The 23,329-nt window shown below is 41.5% G+C and overlaps 1 protein-coding gene across 11 annotated transcripts in view; it reads left to right on the top strand.

Annotated features, from left to right (window-relative positions):
- Positions 1-23,329, top strand: part of PIKFYVE (phosphoinositide kinase, FYVE-type zinc finger containing) — a 61,863-nt gene that overhangs the window by 291 nt on the left and 38,243 nt on the right. For 3 of the 11 annotated variants that reach the window (XR_012057009.1, XM_072932326.1, XM_072932329.1), the window contains exons 1-10: positions 219-430; positions 3,053-3,234; positions 4,716-4,895; positions 10,035-10,153; positions 12,866-13,037; positions 13,733-13,940; positions 16,175-16,264; positions 19,176-19,314; positions 21,965-22,122; positions 22,877-22,988. Coding sequence is in view for 10 of the 11 variants with exons in the window: in XM_072932326.1 (XP_072788427.1) it covers positions 3,063-3,234; positions 4,716-4,895; positions 10,035-10,153; positions 12,866-13,037; positions 13,733-13,940; positions 16,175-16,264; positions 19,176-19,314; positions 21,965-22,122; positions 22,877-22,988 (1,350 nt within the window). In the remaining variant the exon portion in view is untranslated. Of the gene's footprint in view, positions 1-218; positions 473-3,052; positions 3,235-4,715; positions 4,896-8,774; positions 9,260-10,034; positions 10,235-12,865; positions 13,038-13,732; positions 13,941-16,174; positions 16,265-19,175; positions 19,315-21,964; positions 22,123-22,876; positions 22,989-23,329 lie in introns of those variants that run through there. The other 8 variants (XM_072932323.1, XM_072932325.1, XM_072932324.1 and 5 more) reach the window with 8 other exon arrangements.

Raw genomic sequence — 23,329 nt, 5'->3', positions numbered from 1 at the left:
CTGGGGGCAGCAGCGGGCAGCTCTCTGAGGCTGGAGCGAGGCGGGGAGTGTGGCCAGGGAGGAATCTCGGGGCGGAAATAGAGAGAAGGGAATGTTAATGAAATACGGTGTACGCCGACTTCCCAGGAGACACGCCGGCCGGCGGCAGCGCCACGGCTCCCGAGGCGGCAGCCCGGGTGTGCCGCGCCCGGGCGGAGCTGCCGCCAGCGGCCGCGGGGCGGGGCCGGGCGCTGCCGGCGGGTGGAGTGCGCGGAGCTTCGATTGGCGATGCCTGGCGGGAGCGGCGTGGTTGGCGGGCGGTTGGTCGGGGCTGGCGGCGCTACCGGCCGGGCGGTGAGGGAGGAGCGGCGGTGCCGCCCCAGCGCCGGCACTGCGGGCGGCCGGTGCGCGCAGCCCGCCGGGGCCGCGGCTGAGCGCAGCCCGGCAGCAGGTGAGCGCAGCCCGGCAGCAGGTGAGCGCAGCCCGGCAGCAGGTGAGCGCAGCGGGCCCCTTGTTCCGCGAGCCCCTTGTTCCGCGAGCCTTCTCGGCGCTGCCCGGGCCGGCCCCCGGTGGCGCCGGCGTCAGCTCTCCGGGGCTCGCTGCCCACCGCGTCCGCGCCGTCCCGTCGCGGGCGATCTGCGGGTCTGCCGCCCCAGGCGAGGGGAGGCGGCGGTGTCCCTCCAGAGAGGGAGCGTGTGTGTCACGCAGTTATGTTTGAATTGGGGTGGTTTTGCAGTCGGCTGTGTTATCCAGGTGCCCGGAGCCGTGTGTGTGTAAGGAGCGGCCGTATCCTCCTGGCCCTGGCATTGTGGTCAGTGCTGTGGGACGCAGGATGTCCCGGCGGTGCGTGTGAGAGGGAGGCTCACAGCCACCCCGTACTCCGTGTTTTATCCGTGATGAGTTGGTGATTGCTGAGGCTGCAGCTTCGAGTGGGTTTAGATACATTCCCCGTTGCTGTTGGTGAGGATCCTGCGAGGAATGTACTCTGGTCGGTATGTGCACCTTGGTTCCTCCTTTCCCATATTATACAAAGAAGTGACTATTTCTTGGTTTCTTGTGGTGGGATGGCGGGAATATTTTCCCTTTAGTGGGACAGCTAAAGCATAGAAAGTCTGATAGATTCCACAGCTAGTGTGTTGTACGGTACAGAAAATCTAGGAGTTTCTGGAGCTAATGCCTGGTATATTGCTATTATTTTCAATAGTTATAATTAAACCAATGCTGCTGTGACAGAAACAGTTATTATGGTTCTTTTTCCCCTTGAAATGCAAGGGGAAAATATGATCACATATGTATTTAATGCATATTCAATGACTTGCTTGTAACTCTTATCTTACTGGGCTATTGTCAGTTGCAGAAATATGAACATAGTTTCCTCCAAAACTCTTTAACTTCATAATGGGATGTTCAATGTGGCAGCGTGTGTGAAGGTACACCCTTGTTGCATGTTCAGCATTTAAAAAGCAAAGTATTATTTGCCTTAGGATTGAAGAAACAGTTCCAAATTTACCTGAAGAGTGTGTTTCAAGGAAAATGTTCCATGAACTCTCGTGTTTAAGTATATTCAAATCACCTGTTTGATTAATCCTGGCGAAATGAACAACCAAACAACATACCCTGATTTACAGGGTAGAGGGATGTGGAAGACTAAGACATAAAGAACCTGAACAAAGTTTTGCTTGAAATTAGTAAATGATGCCTCTGTGCTTTCTTTTCAGTGAAGAAAAGGACATGTGAATAGCAAAAGAAACTCTGAGCTGAAGGTGCTTACTGTATAGAGCAATAAGCTGAAGTCCACTGAGAAGTCATGTGAATGACTTGCAGATACATCTTTTTGGCATTCTTTGTAGGAATAGTCAAACCTTGCCACAGGAGCTGCCTGCAGCTTGTTAGCACTTTCAGTGTCACTTGCTGATCACATTGATTTTCTCTGGACTGCACAGATTTCTTTCAGTGTGACTTCTTGAAACTTGGAAGAAAATATTCTAGTCAGCAATATATGCCTGTATGTTCTAGGGAACAATTGTGGGAACTGGAAATCCTTATTTCATGAAGAAGTGTGTATCAGCTGCTAAGCAGGAAGTAGGGTCATAAAGGGTTTTGATCATCAGCACAGGTAAAAATCAGCCATCACTCAGAGGTTTCATTAGCTCCCTGTGTTCCTACTCTGTCAAACATTTCACTAAATTTTGCTTAAACAAAGATTAAGGTAGTAAGCACCTTAGCCTAGCAGGCTAGAAATGCAGGCTGAGTGAGGTGTTGTGAAAGAAATTGGGTGTCTGATCAGCTTAAAGAGTATAGGTTGAGAAAAAGTATGACTCTTGGCTGTATAGAAGCTTTGGTATGCAGAAAATAGGGTTTAGAAATATGGCTTCTCCTTGTACAGAAAGTGGTTTGGGATTTTTGCTTGTTTTTCTTAAACGGAGCTGCTCCTGAAAACAAGGATGTTTGAAGGTGTTAGATTTGACAACAAGTAAACCACAGTTTGGGTTGCTTCCCTGCTAACTTTCACAGGGGCCTGTATTGTAATGCAGAGGGGAGGGAAACAGTTTCCCACCAAAATTAGTATTTCAGTCCTGTTTTTGTTTGTAGTTCATTCTACTTCTCATTCTGAAGTTAATCTGGCTGAACAACAACTCTGCCTTGTGCTTGCTCAGGCATGCCTGTTTTCAGTTTTGTTACAAGGGCTTCAGAAGTCACAGCATTAGGAGAAGAGCTGTCAAAGCTAAAACTTCTTTGTGATGTGCTTGCAGAGTCTCCATTTGAAAACTTTGAGTTCTCATAAACATCTACTGCAGAGTGTGATCAGTGTGGTGGTTGTTTGGTTTGTTGCTCTGGATGTTTAACTAGGCACTCTGGATTATGCTCTGCAGAGGTGCTGCTCTCTTGTCAGTGGCTGGGCAGGGGGCATGGGCTCCTCTGGGATTCTTGATCTGTGCTAATAGCAGATGCCTGTGGTCAGGTATGTGGATGTGTGTCCTCTGGGATCTAATGAGACACCTCCTGTTCAGAAGACCGACGAGGTTCTGTTTCACCAGCCCTTGTGTAATGTGTGTTGCTGACCTCTTTCCAGGGCACCTGAAATGGCTGCAGATGACAAACGCTCTCCAACACTGGACTCTACCAGTGATCTACCTCGTTCTCCCAGCAGTCCATCTCATCTCACTCACTTCAAACCCCTGACTCCTGACCAGGACGAGCCTCCTTTTAAATCAGCTTACAGTTCTTTTGTAAATCTCTTCCGTTTCAGCAAAGGTGAGTGCTGGGGGGATGTGTGGGCGTGGCTTGTGCATGCTGTTGCTGCTTGTAAAAACACCTCTGAACATAGAAGCATAATGTCAAAGGGCTGATGTTAGCTCTTTGGTAAAGGATGTTGCATCTTGCTTTTGGGTGATGTAGGAGAGCTTTATAATGAGAGAAGATAGCCAGCATTTTGCAGCTGGAAATCTGTAGCTGCCCATGAAAGTCAAAGACAAGCCAGTTAGCAGGTAGTATTGTAGAGATTCTTAGCTTGACATCAGAATTTCCTTTGCCTGTATGATTTTTTGTTTTTTTTGAGGGTGAAACTGGAGTAACCCTCTGCCAGCTTGTATGAGCAAAATGTGTGCTTGTCCTTCCAGTGCAAGTTCTTACTTCAGACTTCATCCACCTCTCTCCTTCCTGTGCATCTCATACCTGCAGCTGGGTGACAGCTGAGCTGCAATAAAGCAGGAAGTCCACACTTAATTTGCATGGCTTAGGTGTTCCCCATCAAGAAGTTTGAAGTGTTGTGAAAGTTCTGTATATTAAAAAGTATTATATGGTTTTGGCCTTTGTGCTGCATGCATCATTAAATATGTTTTCAGTGGGCAAACTCTGAAAGAACTGTGTGAGTTCCTTTTTGTTTCAAAGAAAGATCCTGCAAAGAATGGTGAATGAATGCACCTGGATTTTGTGCAAAGTCTGTGTATCCCTTTACTAGAGATGGCACACTGGTCAGCTGGTTTTGTTTAGTCTGTTCATTATCCAGCTTTGTTAAGCATACTTCAGCAATGTTTGAGCTGCGGGAAAAGAGCCAACAGCTTTTTGTGTAACAGATCTGTTCAGATTCTTCTTATGCAGAATGAAAAATAATTACTTGGTATGACTGCTATTAGTTTGCATACTAGAGTAGCACCTGTCATTGCTAATTTATTGAAAGTAGCATAAAATGTGGTCAATATTGGCTTCACTTTTTTTTTTTTTTTTTTCTGACAAATGTAGCTAGAGTCAGCAATATCTTTTGTTAAGTGAATGGGAAAACAACCTTGAAACAGCACATGAAATGTGCATCTTACTGGAATCAATGAGATTCTGTCTATACTTGATCTGCTGATGGAAATTAAAGGCTGTGGTAACTTTACTGTAACCTCAGTACTAGCTTGTAAAATAACTGAACATCTCTTTCAAGGCATATGCTGATAGTCAAATGTAGCTATTCTATTTTGTAAGAATAAGTCACATTCATATTCAAGAATAATCTGCCACCGTTTTTTTTGAGTAGGGAATTTCTGAAATAGCCTGAGCCTTGAAGATAGCCTCCTGTCCTGTTTCAGCGATGTGTATAGTACTTCTAAAACTAAAAATTAATTTGTTTTGTTTAATCATGATCCAAATGAGCTATTTGTGAGAGTTTTTTTTAACCTTAGCTTTGCATGTACTACTGGTTTTCTTTATCATGTCTGAACAGGTGGTTTCTTGCTTTTTGTCAACTCTAGATGATGGCAGACTTTCATCCCCAGCAGAGAGAGCAGAGGCAGGACAGAGTGATCCACAGGCATTGAGTGGTGGCTGGTCCAGTCCTCAGCATCCCACGAGGGCTCAGTCTCTAAGATCACCAATTCCTTACAAAAAACAACTGAGTGGTGAGCAGCAAAGAAGATCTTCTGCAACTCTGGGTAATTTCAGCTCTTTGTTCTGTAAGTCAATGTTACACTAGCCAGGATACTTCAGGATGAGGTGGAAGGATGTGAACAGAGGCTCACTGAGTGTCTACATTCGTAGCAGAATTTAGTATCAGGCTACACTGCTTCTGTTAGTGAGGTTGCTCTTTAACCTCATAACCCTACACCCTTCTTGGTGTTCCAGCAAGACAGCCTGTTGGGTCTCTGTTCTTTTAGTTGGAAGACAGTCTGGAACAGAAGAAGCTGCCAAAACACATGCAGTGTTTTAAAGTCGCCTGAACTTTGATCCTGAGCATTTCTGCTTTGTCTTGAGAAACTAGAGTTTCTTAACATCCACATGCTAACTCTGACTTTAGTGCTTAGTCTGGATGGATTTGGTGTTTGGGTCTTCAAGGGAGTTGTAAATGAAGGTTTTTGCTTGGCGTTGTTTTGAGGAGAATTGAATAGGAAATTGTGGCTAAGATTTTTTTTTTTAATCCTGCCTAAACTATTGCCAGATTCTGTACTGAATCTTTTAGCTGGTATGTGGATTGATTGTAATTTCAAGGGTCCAACTTGTAATGGCTTTATGAAGATGTGAAAGAGCTAGGAAGCAGATTACAGGGGTCCCTCTTGAGATCTGACTGGTTACTGTTGGCTGTTTATGATAGCCTTGAGGAAACTGTTAAACTGGGTAACAATCCTGTGCAAGGCAGTATTTCCAAGAGTGTGGTACCTAGTGCAAACAAATCAGATCCTAAACGTTGTTAATGTGTCTGGGATTTTCAGAAAAATGTGTGATTTTGGTAGCTAGGAAAAAGTCTAGTACAGAGAATAGCATTTTTACCTAGGTCATTTGCATGCTTACTTAAACATGTTCATCAGCTTCCTCCTTGCCCTCTAGTACTATTTGATCTTTTTAGTTGTACTTCTTCCAATGAACTAATTAACGAGGTTAATTAATTAATTAATTTGGTATTTTAATTTTGTTTGCTTGGGCTCTTTCTTAAATAATTTTCTCAAATGTCTCAAGAACAGCCATATGCTCTTGGCTGATAAGCCAATTTACTTTTTCTTAGTACCTCTTGTAAATCACTTGGAAATTGCCTGGGGATTAGATGTTAGAAACCTTCAGGTGAAGAATGTTGTTTGATACTCAGAAGGCAGAAGTAATCTTGCTGTTTGACTTCCTCTGGGATTAGGCAGCCAGGGAATAAGATTTAGTTTAAGGTGTGTGGGAGGAAGTGTTTCTGTATTATTCTAGCTCTTTTTCTGGACCTCTGTTCATATCTCTGGGTTTGGATGCTAATTTATTATGAGAAAAATGTCATAAAAAATTAGCCTGTAAAGAAGTAAAGTTAGGACAAGCAGGAATTGCTGCTCACTTTTTGAAGAGATTTCTGTGGTACTGTGTGCTGAGCAGCCTGACTTGCTGTTGAATATTTTCTCCCAAACAACCTTGGTGCTCTGTGTAACACATGTGAAAATGTACTGAATTAGGGAGAAGGTTTGGGGGAGTGTTTTAGGCCATCTCACTTTATTTGAAGAGGGGAAAAAATATTTCTATTTTCCTTCTCTAAAAGTCAGGCATTGGATTTTTTGAAGCAAACTTTAGAAAACTATTTTTCTGTCTTTTTTCAACCTTAAGTGGTGCTGAATAATTAAGTCTTTGAGGATTTTCTCTGAGTAGCAGAGAATTTTATTTCTGCTATTGCAGCTGATGCTGGCCTGCACAAATAATCTTAGAAATTATTATCATATCTAAATGGTGAAAAGCAGGAAAATAACTGATGGGTTTTACTTAAACATCCAGATTGGTAAATTGGGTCACCCACTGACTTCAGTGATAGAGGTGTGTCTAATTGAGTTTTCTTGTAGCCCTGTGTCCACAGGCCTGTAAGTCTCTCTCTAGGCTTTGCCATTACTTAGATACTTAATAACATGGGCAAGTGTAGGCAGGAAAATAGATAAGCCCTTCACAAAGGTCTCTCCAGCCTACTTGATCTTAAATAATGTATCAAGTTAAGCAAACAGAAATAAATAAAAGGCTGCTTCTGGTGCCTCTAAATAGTGATGAAATGAACTTGCTCCTGAAGATGCTGACCCTCACCCCTCATCTGTCCATTAATGTCTGTGCAGCACATCTCATTGCATGGGGACCATGCTGTCTGACAGCTGCAAGTGCAGGACAGTGTGGAGGCATGGTGGCTTTTGTAGGACACTGTCTGGCAGCAGTTATGTAGGGTTTCAGTTCTGTGCTTCCCTTCAGGACTGCTTACACAAAAGCATTATAATAGCTCCTTACTGGCTTTTGTGAAAATAGGTGGAGCTATTGGATGCCTGGTTTATGTCAGAGATGCTCTGAGGGTTGTGTGGCTGAAGAACCAGTGCTGAGACTCTGCAATGGCTCATGTGGCCTCTCTCGTGGGTAGTCTGTTGTATCATCGTGTGCTGGTTGTATTGACTCCTGTGCTGTGCTGTCAGATGAGGGCTTTCAAGGTGCTGGATTGAACCAAAGAAGTCCAACAATGAGACTTTTGTCGCTGAGATAATGTCACAGCTTGCAAATCCTGTTTAAGGAGAACTGGAAATGTTGACTGCTGCAGAGGGAGCATGGGTAGTAAAAGCACTTCTAGTTTGTTACCCTGTCATGCAGGATAATGCTGTTAATGCTAGACAATTGTAGCAGACTGGCAGTAATAGGGAGTGGCAAAGGAGATTAGCAGGAGCAAAGGAATGGCCAATGATCATACAGGGGGAAGAAGTCCTGTGGAAAGCATGTGGTAGTTACTGGAAGTCATTGTGGAGCATGAGGTAATACCACAGCATCTTTTCTAATAAAAAAAAAATTGGAACATGAAAATGCATGTTATGAAATGAAGTTAAGGGCAGTTTTCCTACTCTTTATGGCAGTGACTTGAGGAAAATGTGATGTTGGAACTGTGGTGATGAACTAGAATATGAAATTTTATGCTATGGCAGCAAGTAATTGGAAAGCAATTTGTGTTGTTCTGTATTAGCAAAACTAGTATCTCTGGCAGAGGTATTTTTTTATTGTTGAAACTGTGTGAATCTATGTCTTGTGTTAGTATATGGTTAGTTCTATAAACTGAAACTACAAGTTGCAACAAAGTAGTTCTTGTGGTGTTTTTGCCTTGTCATTCACTGTAAAATGAATGCTAAAATACTATAGTGAGTCATGAAACTCCGTGAAAACACATTTCTGTAATTTAGAGGTTTTTTTCCCTAGGTTTTACCAAGGATCAGCAACCATAAATGCATATAGGAAGGATGACATTTACTATTGAAATAAGTTAACTTTTTTTTTAAGCTGTAGGAGTTAAATTTTGACTTATAATAATGCAATTTTAATCAGGGGTAAGAGTGATTGGTAAGATTGATACATGGGAATTCTTTTTGAAGGATGGTGTTTTAGATAGTGTTTTCTTTACTGCAGGAATAACTTCTTACTTTCTTGCAATGCAGTGTTTTTCCTCAGAAAGGGAGAAATATCACGATTGAGAAGGAAAAGAACCAGCTGAATTTTAATCTGAGTATCAGTCAACTTCTCTAACATAAACGGGTTGGCCATGTGCTGCTACTGCTGATGGCATATTTTTTCTTATGTGGAAGACATCTTTCTGACCTTGTTTTATGGAACAGAGAAAAGGGCATTTGACTAGCAAGAACCAGTGTGGAATTACCTGTGGCATTTCCTCAGTGCTGTATATGTTTGTTTTTGGAAGTCATTTGCCTGACAAGATTTATTGATAGTTAGGCAGTAGATCTGATAATTCTTTGAATTGGAAGCAACATTCCTGGAAAGGAGATACTCTTGAATTCAGAGGAAGTACCAGGAAGTAAATGCAGTATAGATCTTGTGATAGAAGTAAGGAGGAGCCAGAGGCTTCTTTGGTATTATCAATGTCTTCTGGAAATATGAAGCTCCTCTTAGACACCCTAAAATACTGAACTTTGTACTGCCCAAAAGTGTGTTTGATTTTTAAAAAGAAATCAGTTCCCAGTGGCTGGTTACAGAAATGGGTTTCTTTACTTAAAAAAGAAAATGTTGTGCATTCTTTGTTGTACATAGCAGCAAAGTGTGGGCTGATTGACTAAAAATACCTCCTAAGAGGCTGACAAGGAGGCCCAGAGTCCCACAGTTCAGTCACATTAAGGGAGGGTTTGGGTGTGCTGCACACGAAGCAGCAGCGTAGCTGCTCCTGCACAGCAACAGTTAACGGGTTCCAGGCAGGGCTGTCAGCATTCCTGCTGACATCAGGGAGAGCTCTGGCAGTAAACACAGCAGCCATGTCTGCCCTTCCTGTACTAGGGGCAAGCTAAGTAAAACACGAGTCAGATGGAGAGCAACGAAGCTGGTAAGAAACTTTAAACTATTCAGGAAGTTATTAATCTAGGAAAAAGACTCTGAAAATGTTTAAGTGTTTAGGTAAATAGAGAACTGTGATTTCAAATCTTCCTGGAGAGAGGGAGCCTATTTGTAACTTGTTCAGCAATGCTTCAAAATAAAATAAATTAGCTGCATTGCATTTTTATTCAGGAAGTGTCTTTGCTATAGTTAATCAAGAATGGCTGTACAGATTCTCAACAGCCTGTTGTTTTTCTTAGGAAAAAGCCAAACAAAAAAATCCCCAAACCCCTCAAAAATGTGAACTTCTGAATGCATTTTATTCTGAACTACTGTTTTTAATAGGAACTGAGCAATGGAGTCCTGATTTTTTGCTGTAGTAATTTATAAATAAGTTCAGGTTAAAGCATTGGCTTACACTACTCCTAGATGAATGTGTATATTGTAGCAATTATTTTGCAAATATTAGTATCCTAAAGGGCATTTTAAAAATGGGATCTTGTAACAGACTACTACAAACTTCATCTAGTAGGTTGAAAATCACTTCTTTGAAAGATGTTTTCATTCTCGGAGAAATTAAATGGCTTCTTGTAAACACAGAGGGTGGTATTTAAAATGTCAGTCACAGCAGACTATCTGGCATCAAGGGCAAGAAGTGATGCACATTGTAACTTTATAAAATGTATATATACCTGAATGTTTGTCCCTCTAATGGGGATTTGTGTTGTCATGTGAATGTTGATGGATCATGGAAGAAATGAATATTGCTCTCTCTTCCCTTCCAGACAATCGAAGGAAAGTAGAACCCCCTCTTGGAGGTCATGATCCTCGAACTGCAGTTCAGTTAAGAAGCCTCAGCACTGTTTTAAAACGCCTCAAAGAAATCATGGAGGGGAAGAGCCAGGTACTTCTTTAGAAGGATTTGTATGTCAAACCATCTAGAAAATTAACTCTTTACTGGGATTTTTCTGAGGCTTGTTTTTAGGTACGTCATGGGGATTTTTTTTTCTGGATGTTCAAAAGATGAGTGAATAAACTCAAAAAGTGTCATGTGAATGCAGGGGAAACAATTTCAATTTATGCTTACTTTTGACTTGCCAAACATCTCTCGTATTGGGGGAGTGAATCATTGCATTTACCTGGCTTCTTGTGCTTGGACCAGATGCTCTCCTTTTAGAATCCTTCCCACTTTTGTGTTACCCTGTCTGGTGAAAGAAAGACTCTAATAGTTTTCCCCTTGAAGGATAACCATGGACAGGTGAAACATATTAACTGTCACAAATAGTACTGAGAATTCTTGGAGTGGTTTAAATCTGTTGCTTACTGTGTTACTGATTGGTCAGCAATATTTGCTTGAAAGGTGTGCCCCATTAATCAGTTTTGATTATAGACTAAAGTCTGGTAGTTGCTACTGACTTGCTGATTTAATCTACATCTGCTGAGTTGGACCATACCTTTAAGAAGAGGCTCTAGCTGAGGAAAGAATCCACACCTATTTATAAGTGAGGGTATAAATAGCTATGTCTGTGGGCAAGCATGAACAGGCAAAAGTACATTTAATTAAACTGGTAGAGGAAGGAAGTGACTTTTGAGTTGATAGCTTTTATAGGTAGACTTTGAGTAAACTTACTTAGCTTCCAGTGCTATTCTGCTTATATGAATAATCTTGCTTTGATAGAAGGGGCAAGATTTTTGAGAGAGAAGCAGAAGCCTTTCATTGCAGTTAGCAGGGCATTGAGTATGCCCCTTACTAATACTTCAGTATGTGGCAACTTCTGAAGGCCCTAGAGATTTTCAGATGTATTTGAAGCTACTGGAGGAGTGCTGAAACAGACAGGATACAGAAGTAAATGAATATGACCAGGACTTCTGGAGACAGTCCTTTAGTTGTCAGCATGCTGACTTCTGTAAAAAAGCTAATGCATCACTGCTCTTGACTGCAGCCATGTTTTGCTTGAGTCACTTCAGGCAGCACTTTGTTCCTGCTGTGGGCTTGGCCTGTGTCTACAGAAGACCTCTTTACTTTTGTAGAAAGATTGTGTCAGATTCTGAAAGGTGCTGTTCTAATGAGCCTCTACCGCTAAGGCAGGCCAGACTTCTGTTCTGAACCCTCCCTCATGACAAGAGCAGCCTGCAAGGAAGGCACAGAGTTGGGAGGTGTGACCAGCAGTGACTGGGTTTCTGGACACAGTCACATGCAAGTAGGACACAGCACTGGTGTTTGGAACAGTCCTTTTCTATGTGGGAGATTCAGAGACCTGGCTTATCATGCAGAGCTGCAAAAAACTGTTATATGACATCCTCTGCAGCTTTGCAGCAGTTCCTTGGCAAAACTCTTCACTCCAGCTTTCTCTCCTTGAAGCTGAGTGTTTAACTTAAAAAAGCTCTAGATTCTCTAAAACACTAGGCTGCCTTGAGCAGTCTTTAACCTCTTTCTTTGCAGGTTTTCTTGGCTGAGGACAGCATGAAAGTGTTGTGTTGTTGATCATAACTGATTTGGTCTCAAAATTAGTCTAACAGCTATGTCAAACTTTAGTTTGTGAATATCCAAAAATAAATCTCAATTTAAAATAAAACCCTATGGATTTTTTATTGATTATGTGAAAACGAGAGCAGGGATCACCTTTCTTTTGTGGGATTACTCTTTTCTCTGATTGTTTTAAGATAATGCTTTCAGCAGTTTCTCTTCCTAAGAAAACCTGAAGTATACAGTTCCTCTGAAAAGGCTTTATTCCAGAACTGAGCTCTGGCAAAGAGTGTTGCACAGGCAGGGCTGTCATGTGACCATTAGCAGTTGTCTCCATCCATGGGAGTTGCAGCTGGTGTGCTCAGAATCACAACTGCGACTTTGTCTTGCTCTATAGCTTCAACACCAATGGAAGTTTTAACTCTGTTTTTAAAATGATGTTTTTCCTGTGGCTATACCAGTGCTGTTAATTACTATACCTCTTGTTGTCTGCTGAATGTGAATTTCAGTTTTCTTCACATAGCAGTTTACCTGAAGTTTTGAAACAAGATCAATCTGGGATGGGCTTTTACAACTATTTGCTGAAGCGTTGAAGAATTCAATCAAATAAAAAAACTTTTTACATGTATCTATAATCCTTTCAAAACATATCCTAATATTAGCTGATAAAATTATGATCCTGCAGTGATAATTTCTGATAACTTGATTTACTTCTAGATAACAGCTTCAACTAATATGTGGCGGATTTTTTTTTATCTTCTCATTTTTAAACTGTGCTAGTTGAGGCCCTGTAATGTGCTGGGGGCAAATGAGAGGTGAGAGCAATCACTACTTCATATATTTGTTTATTTTTGACTTCCATCTACATCCTATGATAGTTTTATTCTGCTTTGCTTCCATCTTGGATCAAGGAGGAAAAGTCTCACTGTATTTATTCTCTTAGTTCAGATCTCTCAACCTTCTGACTCCCTGTAAAACCACATGAAAAATCCTTTGTGTGCTTTTATGCAAGAGTGTGTGTACATGTACACGGATATGTGGATATATGAAATTTTCTTTTCCATAAGCATAATCTACAAAGAGTCAGGAAACCAAACATGCTTTCTTGTTTACAAAAGAAAAACTTTTATCTGCTGTCCTCTCTTGCAGGACAGTGACTTGAAGCAGTACTGGATGCCTGACAGCCAGTGCAAAGAATGTTATGACTGTAGCGAGAAATTCACCACTTTCCGAAGGAGGCACCACTGTCGACTTTGTGGGCAGATCTTTTGTAGTCGATGCTGCAATCAGGAAATCCCTGGAAAATTCATGGGCTACACAGGTAGGGTTTATTTACTGAGAAACAGAACAGTATCTGTGTGCTCAGCTCTGTTTGGTTTACTGCATATGAGATCCTGTCATCTTCTAGAAAATGCTGTACGGGTCTGTAGTGGGCTTAAAAACAAGAAAAAAGAATCACGTGACCTAATTCTTCCAGTTTCTCTATGAAAAATGGTGGATTATGCCATGCCTGCTAATTTTTACCACACTACGAAACAAATATAGCCACTATTGAACAAGAGTGTGCAGTACAATAAAGTATGCTCAAGGAAAAGCTGCTCTGAGTAACAGTTTTAAGGTATAAGCCACATGTTTTAATTGAGGATCAGGGGAAAGTCTTTCAAATACCAGTTACCAAATTCTAGACATCAGCTGATGTGTTATATCTGACTGGCCGTTGTTCTGCTATCATTTCAGTGTGTTCTTCCTCCCTCCCTCCCTCTCTCTTCCTCTCCTTGTTTCTCTTCTCTCTCCTCTTTCACTGATCTTGTGTTAGGTATCATTTGCCTTGGAAAAATTCCCTGAGTGTGTAATTATCCAGGGTTTTGCCCTTTAAGAGAGTATGAGAATTAGACTTGCAAAGAGGTTTTGAAACAGAAAATCCTTCAATTTCCGCCACTATACACCTCTGATCCTGTAGGAACAGAGTACTATTTGTTCCTGTTGGCTTACACTCTCTGGTTCCCTTTTCCATAGGGGATCTCCGAGCCTGCACTTACTGCCGTAAAATAGCCTTGAGTTACGCACACTCCACAGACAGCAACTCCATTGGAGAAGACTTAAATGCCCTGTCGGATTCGGCGTGCTCTGTGTCCGTGCTGGATCCTGGCGAGCCGCGCACACCGGTTGGGAGCCGCAAAGCCAGCCGCAACATCTTCCTGGAGGAGGATCTGACCTGGCAAAGGTAAAGGCGACGGCTTCATGCTGAGCTCTGGAATCTCAGCTGTTCTCAGGCTGACAGCTGCCTAGACAAAAGCTGGTGGTTTCCACTTAGATCCCAAATCCTGTAAAAACAATCTAATTCTGTGCTTGCTTGTAATATTCTTCTCTTTAAGTTGAAATGTGGAAATATTTCTAGTGAAGTTTTGATTTGCAGTTCTTCCTTTAATGTACTGATTCAGTGATTCTGTACCAGTGACAGAGCAGGCTTTTGTATTCAGAGTTTAAAAAGACAGACTCAAAATCGCACCAATGTATTGGGAGGCAAGTCAATGTAAGATTGGTGCTTTACCTGTCCGGTTTTGAATTGGGCAAGAGAACATAAGAAGTGCTTTCTACCTAGGTAAAAGAGAAGTGATGGAAGTAACCACCTGTTTTGGATCAAGTGGGATTGAAAGGACAATAGAGAGGACCTATAAAGGTCCTCCAATCTCCTTTCAAAGTATATCTATTGCTATTGCTCTCAAATGAGGGGATCTTTATTTTTGGACCATGAGTAAAAGAACACTGTACTTCTCAAGTGCTATGCAAGTTATTTTTGGAATACCTTGATTAAAATTGATTTAATTTAGTGTTGTGGGGAAGAAGAAATAATCAGGTGTGGTATTTGTGCTCATTTCCCCAAAACAGAAGAACAGGCAGATGTGAAACTACTGAGGAGGTCTTGAGTCAGAACTTTTGTTTATCTCAGTGTTAGTACTAGTGACATGTGCCCCATAGCAGGTCTTTAGATAGTATTTTAAAAAACCCATCAAACCATTTTCTGTCTTCAGAAAATGCCCTGACTCTTGCTTTGCATGTTGCTTTTCAGAATATTATGCTTCTATCTGGAAGCATTTAAATGATCAGCTTTAGGCGTAAATAAAGGAAAGTACTTCTAGTTTAATGTTATGGTCATTTAAAGTGGTAATATAAAAATGCTTGGGATGAATACTACCAAATTTTGAATTGGGGAATAAGTAGATATTCTCACAATCTTCTCTTCAAATGTACAAAATGCTGAAAGTATTGTTAGTTTTTTCTTCAGATGTGTTGTTAGTGCCTTTATAACAACAGTTCAGCAGCCGGTAGACATGAACATGTAAAGTAAGAATCTATATCTTTATTTGGTGCAGCTTGTAGCACTCAAAATGATTCCTATTGTTCAAAGACTCATAATTCTATAATGGAACACAGTCTTCTTGTGAGCCACTGAGTAAATGTGCACTTCTTTTATGTGTGAGAGGAAGAAAGATTTGGGATTATGTGGTTTATTGTTGCTTTAGCAGGATTAACATTTTTGTCAGTGCTTGTTGCACTTTGCAGTGGGTTACACTGCTTTTCTTAAATACTGTTTGGTAAGTTCCTGATTGACCTTAAGATATTTAAACTCAAGATACTGAATTTAAATGGTGCCACAATGGGAACTGGCAACACACAACTTCATAATTCAGCAGAGGTTGTGTTCTAATAGTGGCTTCTGTGTGAAAAGTAGTTTGTTTCAAAAGAAATCTTGGGAATTATCTCTTTCCAAAAGAATGTATCTGAGATAAGATGCTGCAAAGCAGTGAGAAAAGCATTGCTCACAGTTTCTCATGAAGAGCATTTATCATGCTAGGAGCATTTATTGTGCTAGAGCACAGCAGGATAGCTGTATCAGTTGACCCATAGTGGCTTAGATCTGACACAGTTTTGCCAACAGGAATTTCTTTAGATGGTGCTCGAACATCTGCTGTACTTCATCCTGGGGTGGAAACAGAAGGAGGGCTGAGGGGATTGGGATCAGGTTAAACAGCTACAGAAGGTTGTGAGGATATCATGGCAAAAGCTGTCTAGCAGTAGCTAAGGATAGCATTGCTTGGATTGCAAAGATGGTATGCTGGAGAGACTGGGGCAATGTATCTACTGCCAAAGCATCTACTAGCACCCTGTAGGAGAGGAAGATGTGTAAGAAAGGGAAGCAGGTGGGAAGGCACGATAATGCAGGAAGTAGGAATAGTCTGTATTTTTCAAGAGTTGAGTTTGGAAGAAGACAGGAGCACTGTCTTCCAGATACCTTTGGCCTACAGATGGGGAAAACTATCTTCCCTTGTTGATTTAACAGTCCTGGGTGTGAGTGAGAGGTAACATGACAATTAACTGTACTTTAATTACAGTTGTTCTGATGTTCTGGATGTCACAAATATCTCAAACATCTCTATCATGCTCCTTTCCCTGCAGTTTGATTCACCCAGACTCTTCAGCTACCACACTGTCTGCACGCCTTGGGTCTGTCCAGGAGGATGCAGGGAAGTCACCAGCTAGAAACAGGTAAGCTAATAATTTCTGAGTATTTTCTGTTCTGGATGCACTCGTAGCATACTTGTTTCTGTAAAACCTGGGTTTCCAGGCTTGTTTTTACTGAAAGTGCTGTTTCATGTCTAAAATGGGACATCTCACTGCCCATATGGAGTGGTAAGGAAGAACCATTTGTGTACATCTTCATGTTAACAAATGTACTACTTCTGAGGGCCTGTAGTTTGCTGCTGACTTGGTCAAGCAGAAGTGGTGGTGAAGAGGACAGGAGGGGAAAGAAGTGGCTACGAAAAGTACAGTTCTGAGGAAGCTGAAGAAAAGAGAGTAACACATACTTGGTAATGGGAGACAAAAAGACTGAGGTCACAGAGGAGCAGAGGTGTAGTTTTTGTTTATTTGTCTGTGTGTGTCTTCATCCTTTGCTCTTCCATTAAGGATAATCTTGTTTAAATTACCAGGCTTCATCAGGCTAAAATACTTTCATAGATCTTTACGCAAGTGTTCATCTTTATGGGATGAACTTGAAAGTGTTCATGAGAGCTTTAGTGTAATTTGTGAGTACTTGAGCTTAATCCCACTAAATAGGCTGGTATTAGAAGTACAAGTAGCTCCCACTTCACAGTATTTCTGCTATGGTGCTGGGTTGCATGCTTCCCTTATGGTTAAATTATGGAAATGAAGGTGAGGGACAGAGCAAAAATAATCCAGATTTCAAAGCTGGAATCTGGACATTAAGTGATTTCTTTGCATTAGTGTTATAGGAATACACAATGTTTAGCAGTTTGGAGGGATCTGGCAGGACCAGTGAAGACAGGGGAATTCAGCTGAGAAGAATGCTGGGTGTGTTGAGAAGGATTCTGGGTGTGCCTTTTGGAGAATGGACTGCTTGCAGCCTTTATCTTCTGGGTGATGGGGATGGTTCGGAGGAGGTGCACACTGACATCTGAGACCCAAAGGTCTCATCTGGGGGAGTAAAATAGTGGTGAATAAATGAGTACCAAAAATCAATTCTGGGAAAACATGGTAAGGAGTCCAGAATTAAAAGTCCAATGCTAAATAACTGCTGTGACATCAAGAAATGTATGAAACCTTGAGGATGGTCTCCTGCCTCCTGTTTGAATATGACTCTATTTTAAAAGGCTTTTGCTGTTTGCTCAAACATGTGGTAGTAGGATGATTTTAATCTTGATCTGACAGGCCTAGATTGCTTATTCAAGTTAAATTTTAACTCTCTGGCTCTTCATGGTGTCACCAAAAGTACTTGTTGGTTTGGACACATGTAACAATGAGGTATAATATATCTCTGTTAAAAATTCTGAACCTTTGGAAAGCAAGCTACTGGCTTTGATTTAAGTGATGTTAGCCTTTAGATCTTCTAAAAGCAGCTGTAGCCATTTCTTTGAGAGAAGCTTGACTATTCTCCTTTCTAGAGGAGATGAAGCCGAAAATATACATGTTGAGTGCATTTAGAGGCAGGTAACAGAAGTTACATATTGCTATTTGTTTTCTGTGTGGGTGGGAAATGCGTTATTTGTTCTCAGTCTTGGTTTTTATGATGGGGGGAAAACCACAGCAGAACAGTCAAATGTTCCAAGCAGGGTTCAAACTGCTCCCTTGCAGGTCCTTTGAAAGGATAAGCATTTCCATTGCAAAATCTCCCTCTCTGTTTTTAAGAAATATATATATAATAAAGGCCCAGATATAATTGTTGATGATAAAGACACACTGTTCTAACTTGCTTACACCCAAATACAAAATCTCTGGTGCTTACAGGTATGTGGTACAGTTAAAGCAGCTGTTGTAAAACAACTGGGAGAGTGCTTAGTTATGGACTTCCATGTCAGTCTCATCTTATGCATTAGGATGCTTTCTGTTAAGGTGCATAACTCTGCAGTATAAAAACTGAAATAGGGTGGCATTGCTTTTTTCATGCTTGAGTTGAGCCGCATCATCCATGGAGAATTTTTGGTAATAATTATGTATGTCTGTTAGCCAGTTAGCAAGCTCTTTAAAGTTTTCAAAGTTTCATTCCAAAGGCTAAAGGTTGGCAACTGTTTTCATGTGATTGGTGCAAGCCTCTTCAGTCAGTTTAGCACTGGCATTTTGAGTTTCCCTGTTGATATATGCAGAACTGTTTTCCATCCTCACTCCTGAGAGTACTGTCAGCACTGAAGGATACACTGCAATTGCTTCTATATGATGAGAAGTTGCACCCTGGTTATTCAGAGTCTCAGGTCTAGTTGTGGGTTAATGGAGCAGAAGGTATCTGGAGTTTGTTTGCATTTGTAACTTTGCAATGATAATTGCAAAATTGTGTGTTTGTGCTGGAGTGCATAGCCAAGGTTTCCTAACAGCTGCGCCGAGATAAGGGGGGTGCTCCATATTGCAGTACAAGGGGGATTGCCTGCTGCAGTGACCTCCAGCTTCTGAAAATGGTTTAGCCACTTTGGGGAACAGTGCTCAAACTTCAGGCTCTGCAAGCTTTCAGCCATGTATTTGAGAGCTGAGGACAAGGAATTTTAAATGGGACAAGGAGAGGAGGAAGTCTCAATGCTCTGTTACAGGGATCTGGGTGTTGGCTACCCTTGCTGACATTTGTCTCCAAACTGCTGGAGCATGCCATCCCTTCCCCAGTCAATTTAAATACAGACATGTATGAGTTGGTGTGCCTAAACTTAGTTCCAACTGCTTCATACAAGATCTTTACAGAAGTTTATGCATACTTTAGCAGTTCCAAAGCAATTCACTTGCTTCCTAGGGAGACTTTCTTCTGCTTTGACAAGGGAGGAAGAATTAAGCAGTCTGTACTGACAAAAGTAAACAGTATCCTAGGCTTGAGCTGGTTTTTATTATGCTATAAGATAGAGGCCTGCTCTGGTGAAGCACCAGAATACTTAAAATTGAATTGTTCTCTGTTCCCCTGCAGGTCAGCCAGCATCACTAACCTGTCTCTGGATCGGTCGGGGTCACCCATGGTGCCTGCCTACGAGACATCTGTCAGCCCCCAGGCCACTCGCACTCATATGAAGGCAGAGACCAGCGAGGATGAGCGCAAAATCCTTCTGGTACCTTTCACATTTCTCTTTGCCTTGCTCTGTGAAGACAGTGAGGTTTCCCTTCCTTGTATCATGCAGCAGGAGTATTTTGCTGCCTTTTAAGGCTCTTCTCTAAGCACTCTTACCTGGACCTCTCCTCCAGGGAGAGCAGAGATGGAGAATATTGATACTGCTTTGGACATTACTGTCTTCCTGAAATAAATCATAGTTTCATGGGATTTTGCATACAAATGTTTACAACTTTAGTCTTGCTAAGTGTGGAGTTTGTCTTTGATGGCTCTTTGAGTTAAGCCTGTCATGGTTGCAGCTGTAATGCAGTGACCTATTTTTGTATTTCTTCAAGTTGAGATTTTCATAGGCCTGGAGCTTTAAATCAGGAGCTTTAAATGGCTGCTTTGAAATAGTTGCACCATGATGAATAAAGTAAAGCCCTTATAGCCTACTGGGCCAAAACATAACTTGGCCCCTCTTGGTTTGCAGAAAAAGTAAAATATTTTGTAGAAGGTTGTAATGATGTACTTTTTAAAAGAAAAGTCAATGTGTACCAGTGTTCTGTGTAATCATATTATCCTTTCTACCCAGAGGCAATGTTGTAGGTTGCAGCTACTGTATAAATTTCTAAACAGTAAAAAACTGTTTTGTTTCTTTGAGGGAAGGAAAGGGAAGTGTTTCCAAGAAATAAGGCAAAGAACTTGCAGAGAAGGGAAGGTAGTATTTTTCACACATTAAAAGACTCAAGATTGTGCCCCATTGCCACTTTAAAATCAGGCTCATTCTGTGTTACCAGGTTCTGCCTGCTGTCAGCAGTATGCATTCAAGTGTGCCTGAGGGTGTAGAGACACTAACTCCTGTTTAGTTGCAAAACTCCTTTCCGAGTTCCTGTGTAAATGGATATCCACCGGAGGGAGAAACATGTCTAAGGCATGTCTTTATACCACCGTACTTCACAGATGTATGTTAATGCAGGAAAAACAAAATTCAAACCTATATGAATGCAACTTGAAGCAAGATGTTCATGTCTCAGTGCTCTTTGGCTTCACATGGTTTGATTTTTTTTTGGTCCATTTTCTTACTTGAGGAAGAAGAGGACTGGTATTCTTTTGTTCATGTAAGCAGAAGACAGTGTCAATTAATGAAGGATTTTCTATGCATTCCTACTGTTTGTTTAATACCCTTACTGTGTGGAATTGACTCTATGTCAGGAGTTAATTTAAAGCCTAATCTAGTCCATTCAGAAGACTAATGAACTTTGTTCATGAAATAAAGGTAGGGAAGGTTGTATGCACACTGGGATAAGCACACACTTCAGTGAACTAGAGGTCAAAATCCTTGAGTTGGAAGGATTTGCTTTGTTCTGCCTATTTCTTCAATTTACTTTATTCACCAGTTCAGGACAGCTGAACTGTGGAGACTACAGTTGCATTAAATTGTGTGATCCTATTATGTTCTGGTACTGATCCATTTGATTCCATACCTGGTATGGAAGGGAAGCTGCTGGCATTTGTTTTAGGGTAATACCCAGAACAGCCACTGCTGGACTGAAAGCAGAAAGCCAGTCCAGTAATAAAAGCGGAGCATAACTCCTGGGCCTCAGGGCACCCTTTGGAAAATGCAATAATATGACAGTTAATTGGAGAGCTGAAACCAGTTAAAATTTAATTAAAGTTCTGTTACACAAAAATAGAACAAATGAGGCATTTGAGAATGTGAGCTGCAGCATCTTTTCTCCACACCGTGGGATGGTGTGCTGCTTGGTCAAAATAATTCCAGATTCCAGTTTCCACCTGTAATAATGCATTGTGCTAATCAGGGGAACATATGGGAAGACAGAAGTGGCTAGGTGCAGAGAAACAGCTCCGTTTGGATGGAGCACAGCCTACGGAAGAGTTGTCACACATGTTTAGCAGGCTCCAAAATAAGTTTTAGATACAGATTGAAGTGTTCCAAGTGATGAGGGGAAGAGATTCACAGATTCAAAAAAGGTTAATTGAGTTGAGAGGAATACATGCATTTTTTTCTTAGTGGTCAAAGCTAACAGTGCCTAAAAAAGCTTCGTGAGCCTATTTATTAAAAAAAAAAGCTTCACAAGCTAACAATGCCTAGAAAAGCTTCATAAAAGCTGGACAATACAAAACTGGATCCTCAATAAGAGATAGTGTCCTAGCAGTGAACATTGCTATGTTAAGTACTTGCTTTATATCTGGTCTTGATATTGGACTAATATATTCAATAATACAATATTGAACATGGGCTGAGCACAGATAGTACAGAAAAACCTTCTTGCCGAGGACCGTGTCCTCTGTTTGCTTACACCTCCTGAGTCTGAGAGTAGGGTGCAAGGGGGCAGTAGTGAGGAAATAAGTATTTTGCAGGTAGTACAGAATGTTGCCTCTTCAAAACCCCCTTAACTCTAAGAGTACCCACTTTGACTTTTTTTTATTGTTCTCGACTGTATATGAATGGAAGGAAATAAGGAGCTATTTTGTATCTGTTTGCTATTTCTGTTTGCACCTTTGCATAGGTTATGCTGAGTGGCTTAGATTCTGTGCCTATTTATGGAGGGCTTTTGATCTAGAAGCTGATCTGAAGGGCTGGGTTGATGCCCTTGGAACCAGTGCTGAGATAGACTGGTAATTAATTTGCATATCTCCCTGTCCAGGACTCAGTCCAGCTGAAAGATCTGTGGAAGAAAATCTGCCATCATAACAGTGGTATGGAGTTTCAAGACCATCGCTACTGGCTGCGGACACATCCCAACTGCATTGTGGGCAAAGAGCTGGTCAACTGGCTCATGAGAAATGGGCACATAACCACAAGGTAACACTGATGCTTTGAGACAACAGGTGTCCTCTGTATAGAGGAGGTTGTGAGTTTGAGCTGCTCTAGGGTACCTTAGACTGCAGAGATAGGCCCCTTTGCAAGGAGATGAGAGAGAAAATTCAAATCTCCCCTTTACTGCCTACCCTGGAGCAGGTTGCATTCTGACTCCATGTGCCCCAGAACAGCAGGGCACAGAGGCTGTCTGGTTTGGAAACCAGTATGGGAGGTAGCTATGGGACTAGTATCACTCATGTGGAGAACAGCGTGTGTGTTACAAAAATTGTCCAAAGGTGTTCACTGGTACTCCAAAGAGCAAGTCTGCCTCTGGGATCAGAGATCACTAACAGTGTTTGATAGCTGAATTTTCAGTGGAACTGGCAGGCTCTTAACCGTGTAGGTGAATATAAACAATCTTGTATATTTAATAATATGATAATGGCATAAAATTGAGATGGTTCTTAAGTGTAGAGCAATAGTCCTCCCTCAGAGATAATCAGTATACATAACTCCAGTATACAATACTGGAGGAGCACAAACAACATGTCTTAATTTTATGTTGGACACCTCAGCTGAGTTCATAGTACTGGCAGTCTCTTTATTTAGCTCCATGCTTGAATTAGTACACTGTGCTCAATACTGCCTCACCGCAGTATTGTATAGCAAATGACCCTCCCCTTTTGTAGTGTGCTTGTATCATAAACCATATGTGTTTAGAGCAAAACATAAAAAAACACCTCTATTATACTTCCAGGGTCCAGGCCATTGCAATAGGACAGGCACTGGTTGATGGACGTTGGCTAGAATGTGTCAGTCATCATGATCAGCTCTTCAGAGATGAATATGCTCTCTACAGACCATTGCAGGTAAAAGGAGTGGGAAAGCTGAAAAATACCATTGTTCTTGGATTTGGCTGTTGACTAGAATATTTTCTAATCCTGTTCTCAACACCTATAGTGTGTTTTCTAAATCAGGTCTCCTGTACAGAAAGTAGAGGGCCAGACCTTTTTCTTTAGTGGGTTGAAACCTGAGGAAATTTAATTTGCCCAGAAAGCTTTGTGGCTGTCCTCTGTGGAGAATGAGATGTTACATGTGGTGCTGCCTAAAGTGAAGGAAAGGGTCTTCAGAGCCAGGCCTCTCGTGGTGGACATCTTCCACAGAGATCTCAAGGTGGCACAGTCTGCGCGTGTGGCACTTTGTTGTCATG

This window comes from Taeniopygia guttata, chromosome 7, assembly GCF_048771995.1.
Source record: "Taeniopygia guttata chromosome 7, bTaeGut7.mat, whole genome shotgun sequence".
Classification (NCBI taxonomy): Eukaryota; Metazoa; Chordata; class Aves; order Passeriformes; family Estrildidae; genus Taeniopygia; species Taeniopygia guttata.
The sequence above is the reverse complement of the archived record's forward strand: the minus strand, read 5'-3'. Positions and strand labels throughout refer to the sequence as shown.